Source organism: Hipposideros armiger, unplaced genomic scaffold (assembly GCF_001890085.2).
Source record: "Hipposideros armiger isolate ML-2016 unplaced genomic scaffold, ASM189008v1 scaffold_520, whole genome shotgun sequence".
Taxonomy (NCBI): domain Eukaryota; kingdom Metazoa; phylum Chordata; class Mammalia; order Chiroptera; family Hipposideridae; genus Hipposideros; species Hipposideros armiger.
The window spans coordinates 24,194-29,631 of record NW_017731870.1 but is presented as its reverse complement, the minus strand read 5'-3'; the positions used below and the strand labels follow the sequence as shown (position 1 = coordinate 29,631).

Genomic DNA, 5,438 nt, shown 5'->3' with positions numbered 1-5,438 from the left:
ACTATAATTTTGCTACTGTTATGAATAGTAATGTAAATATCTTTTTGTTTTCCAGTGGTCTTAGGCGACCTCTGTGAAAGGGTCATTCGACCCCCAAAGGGGTCGCGACCCACAGGTGAGAACCGCTGACCTAGAGGATATTGTGCTGAGTGGAGTATGTCAGACGGAGAAATACAGATGCAATGTGATTTCATTTATATGTGGACTCCAAAGTACAAAATAAACAAACAAAACAGAAACAAACTCATAGATATGGAGAACATTTTGATGGTTGCCAGACAGGAGCGTGGCTCAGGGTGGGTGAAAAAGGGGATGGGATTAAGAATACAATTTGTTGTTACAAAGTAGTCAGGGGATGTAGGGTATAGCATAAGGGATATAGTCATTAATATTGTAATAATTATGGATGGTGTCAGATGGGTACTAGATTTGTTGGGGTGATAGATTGGAGGGGGTTAGGGGGCAGGGTGAGAAAGGTGAAGGTATTAAGAGGTACAAATTGTTAGTTACAAAATAGTCATGGGGATGTAAAGTAAAGCATAAGGAATAAAAATCAATAATATGGTTATAACTGTGTATAGTGCCAGGTGGGTACTAGAGTAGCCAGGGGCATCCTGTTAGAGCCTAAGTTTTAAAGTCTATTTTGTCGGGCATAAGCATTGCCACCCCAGTTTTTTTTCCCCTTTTCCGTTTTTATGAAATATCTTTTTCCTATTCCTTTACTTTCAGTCTGTGTTGTATTGTTTATGTATTGATATATGTCCTTTATCAGACATGTATGACTTGCACATATATTCTCCCAGTCTGTGACATGTCTTTTCATTTGCTTAAGAGGGTTTTTGAAGTAGCTCCATTTTTTTCTTATTCCTATGTTATTTATTGGGGGATATAACTTAAATAATTCAATTTGAGTTTCCTAACTATATCCTTCTCAGGGTATTATAAAGCAAAGCAGGAATTTTAAAAAAGAAAGTCAATTGAAGCAGAATTTACTGATTTGGTGGTAATTGATGTGAACAAGTTTCTGGGTACTCACCATCAAGTCAACTAACAAGTTAAGTGACTAACTTGGTCCTACTAAATTAGGATGGTATGCTCCTGTGCTGGCAATTCTAGTCCATCCAATCTCAGAGCTTGATTTTTAAACTATTCTAGGAGATTTTAGATAATCTGATGTTTAAAAAACAACAGTTAACATTGAAGACAAAAGAACAAATTATAAAACAGTTTGGTTTTTTAGGTTTCATAAGCATTGGCACAACAGATTTAGAGGAAATACCTGCAATTGGCCAGCTCTGATTTTGGGTACCATTCACCTTCTAACTTCAGTGCCAACTGCTGGCTCTCTTTGTATGTCTCACAGCCAGACTAGCCAATACAAAAGTCCGTATTGATTAGGGTCCTGCCTTTTCTGCTGGCCAGACCTCAAGATGTATAACATATAGAACTCAACCAGGATGGCTGGTGGGCTTTCCTCAGGAATGGCAGTGGCTGTGCTACATCCTCATGGTGGAATGGGCTCCTCTGTAATCATAACCTATTTCACATTCATCTGATCTAACTAAGCCATAAAAAAATCCATGAAAACAGTTTTAGTATCTCCATGTACTTATTTGCTTGCTGTTCATGTGTCTCTTTGGTGTACTCTCTATTCAACTATATCACCCAATGGGCTGGCCAAGTGGCTCAGTTGGTTAAGAGCTCACTCAAGAATGCAAGATCTGATCAAGAGCAGTTCGAGTCCCAGCCCGAGCTGAGCTGCTGCTGAGCTGCCAACAGGTGCAGGATGGCTCAGCTAAAAATAAAACAACAACAACAAAAAAAACCCCCAAATATATCACCCAAGTTTTTTTAATTTTGTTTTTGTTTTTTAGGGGGGGCTTAATTATCTTCCAATTGCTGAGTTTTGAGAGTATTTTTTAAAATATATTTTGAATACAAGTCCGTTATCAGATATTGTGATTTGAAAATATTTTCTCCTAGTTGATGAATGCTTTTCTCATTTTTTTTAATTTTTTTTTATTTTTATAATTTTTTTTAAAGATTTTATTGGGGGATTGAGAAGGGAAACAGAACAGTGTTGGGGAACTGGGGAAGGGGAACAGTGTTGGGGAATACGGGAAGGGGAACAGCCAAATTGTTGTCTTTCAATCCCAGCTGTGGAGGGTGCAGATAACTCAGCTCCAAGTCCAGTTGCCATCTGGTCACCCTTCGGCAGCTTACAGCTGCTCAGCTCATGGTGCAGGGTTCAATCCCAGTTGCGGGAGTCACAGCCCACCATCCCATGCGGGAGTCAAATCTGCAACTTTCTTAGGAGCATGTGCTCTCGCCAGCTGAGCCATCCTGCCACCCGTCGGCAGCCCAGCGGCAGCTCAGCTCCAGCTCAGTTCACTGGCCCATGTGGAAATCGAACTGGCGACCCTGTTGCTCAGAGCTCACACTCTCAACCAACTGAGCCACTCACCTGGCCCCTTTTCTTATTTTCTGAAGTCCTTGCATCAGATGTATTTGAGTACTTAAAGGTACCTAAGGACACCCAGAATGCCTTTATAAACTGCAAAAAAATACCGTACAAATGTACACTGATATTACCCCGTAATCTATATGTCCAAATAGTTAGGCAATATTTATGTATTAAATACAACCCAGATGCTTGCCAGGGCACCTAACTGCTTCAGAGCTAAATAAAACTTCTCCAATCTGTGTCTATGGAAGCACCCATACCTCTCCATGATTTCCTTGGATTCCTAAGGTAGGAGGTAGGAAAGTGGCTCTGTGGTCATGACTCTGCCTTCTGCCCCACTAACTTGGTTCACGTACAGATGTCTGGCCATCCTATGCTTGTTTCCTTCTACTATTTCAAACATGGACCTGGACATTCTATGATTTCTACATACACAGGGACTCTGTGGGAGGCCATCTCTACCGAGGATACGGAAGAAATACAGGAGAGGGTTTCATCACGTGACTGAGTTCCTATCTTTGTACTGAATCCCTTGGGATCTTGGATTAGTATGAATGTTCCTGTCATTAGCAGCTGCCATCCAGGCACAGTGCTGAGCTCTTATGTATGTAATTGGATTTGGTTCTTCTCCTCACAAACATTTCTTAGATAGGCACAATTACATTATTCCTATTTTACAAGTTAGGAAACTAAGTCTCGTAGAGGTTTAGTAACTGCCCCAAGGTCTCATAGCTAGTGAGTGGAGGTTTAGAAAAGTTCAAAGGAAAGAAAGTTATAAGACCTCATTTGTATGTAGGCATTTTTTCCTAGAGCAGCAGCACAGAAGTCTGAGTTCCCTTTAAGAGATTCAGCCGTGAGAAGTCTGTCAGTCAAGAATTGCAGAGAAGACAGTAAGTATTGTGCAGACAATAAAGTCGGGGCTCCCCCTTCTGACTCAAGGCCCTGCTGGCCAGGGACCCAAACAGCAACTAGGAAAACATCTGTGGGAAAAGTCAGTACCCTCTCTACCCCACCTGAATTTCCCTTTCTCCCATGCTTCCTGGTTTTCCACTTGGCCTGAAATGACTTAATCTGCTTCACCTAACTAGGATTTGGCTCTAGGGAGTATGTGGCTTCAGATATGCAGAGCAACAGGAAAATCAGGTAGGCTTTTCCTTGAATTCTGTACAAACAAGGTAGGGGAAACCAGAGTGGACTTGCTTTTCTGGGGGAGGAAATGGGGCAAAAACCTAACCAGATAGCAGGAGAATAAAGCAGAGTTCCTCCCTCTGTTGTCTGTGCCCTGGAAGCAGACAGACTAAAGCTCCCCCTAAAACACCCACACATCTTGGCTGTTCCATGAAGAGTAAACTAAAGGGACTGCTACTTAACAGTGTTATAGAAGTGTCTGAGACTTCTCACATTCGTCTTGTGAGGGGCATGTAAATATTTTTAAATCCCGGGGAAAAGGTGGGGTTAGAGTGGGGAGCAGAGCATCCCACAGATAACAAGGATGAGTTTAGGGTGAGCACAAGAGCTGAGATATTCCTCTGGTTACCCTGAGAGCCAGTCAAATTCTAACTTTAGAGCTAGAGAACCTGGGGTACAGAGTAGAAACAGTAGGCACCCTAATTCTAGTTCCAGAGCCACCTGCCTGGCTCTTCCTTTTTAATTCTATAGAGCCTCAGGCCACATTTATTCTCAAATAAGATACAGGTCCCTTTATTGTCTCTTACCTTGTATATTCCATGTGACTTTCTTGAAGCTCAAATTCCTTGAAGGCAGGGTCCCATACTACTTTACAGGTATATTTTAGAAAGAACATCTAGTAGGTGCTCTGCAATTTTTAATATGGGTGGTTATATATTATATATCAAGTTGAAATCAAAACTGCCATGATGACTTTTGTTTCAAAAAATTTTATTTTCCAAGGCAAAAGTGTAAATAAATTAAAAAAATAACTTAATGCATAACTTAATAAAAAAAGCAAAGTCTTTAACTGTCCTTTCAAAGGCAGTGCATTAGCTATCAGTCATGAAAACAGCTTCTGCTGGTTGAAGAAAGGCTGAAGTCAGTCAGCATTCTTTATTCCCAGAGGCACAGACCGGAGATCTTCAGTTTTGGAGGTAGTCTGTAAGTCTGTTAAGGAAGACAAAGTTCCTGAGGATTTCCTTTTGGACTACTGTCCAGGCACAGTTGCTGTACAACTTGGCCTTCAAGTACCGTGTGATCCTTGAGTAATAATTCTTTAGGTGCAGCATGGTCGTGTCTCGCCAGGTGAGGTTTTCCTCCTCCATTATTTCCTCCAGGGCTGTGTCCAGGCGGTCAGTCTGCTGACTGAGTTCCATGTAAAAGTTCTCAATGGTGGTCTCATTCCAGCCAGTGCTAGAGAAATTTTTTCTGAAAATATCAAAGATCTGCTGGAGCATCTCGTGGATGATTAAAATGGCATCCTCCTTCTGGAACTGCTGTGGTTGTTTAATCTCCTCAGGAATCTCGAAGTCCATCCTGTCGTCGAGACAATTTTGAGGGACTCCATTCAACTGCCGCAGGAGCTTCAGACAGGCCAAATTGCAGCTTCTTTGTTGAAATCTAAGTAAGTTGTAGCTGATGGAAAGAGCTGTGGTGGAGAAACACAACAGGAGAGCCATCTGAAGGATGTACCTGTTGGTCATGATGAAAACAGGAATAGCGTTGCCTGTTACCACCTAGGCAGTGATGTAAAGGCTTCAAAGGTTTGAAGAGCGAATGTCTTTGCTTCATGAGTATGGGCTATTTATATGGTCATCTACTCTCTATCTCAGGAATTTCCCACTTTCAGTTCTCCTTTTCATTTTGTTTTTGTAATGATATTCACTAAATTTGTGAATTTCATTATAGTTGAATATTTGTAATAACATTAAATTGAATGTAAAACATACAATATTATTGGTTCAGTTGTACAATAAATATAGTGACTAGGCATTTACATACTTTTACAAAGTGATCACCCAAA

The 5,438-nt window shown here is 41.0% G+C and overlaps 1 protein-coding gene across 1 annotated transcript; it reads right to left on the bottom strand.

The window, feature by feature from the left end:
* Positions 1-4,557: 4,557 nt before the first annotated feature.
* Positions 4,558-5,118, bottom strand: IFNB1 (interferon beta 1). The gene has a single exon (XM_019668208.1). The coding sequence runs from the start codon at positions 5,116-5,118 to the stop codon at positions 4,558-4,560; it is 561 nt and encodes a 186-aa protein (XP_019523753.1).
* Positions 5,119-5,438: the final 320 nt, after the last annotated feature.

Coding starts and splice junctions, on each gene's coding strand:
- IFNB1 (XM_019668208.1), bottom strand. CDS start 5,118: ATGACCAACAGGTACATCCTTCAGATGGCTCTCCTGTTGTGTTTCTCC.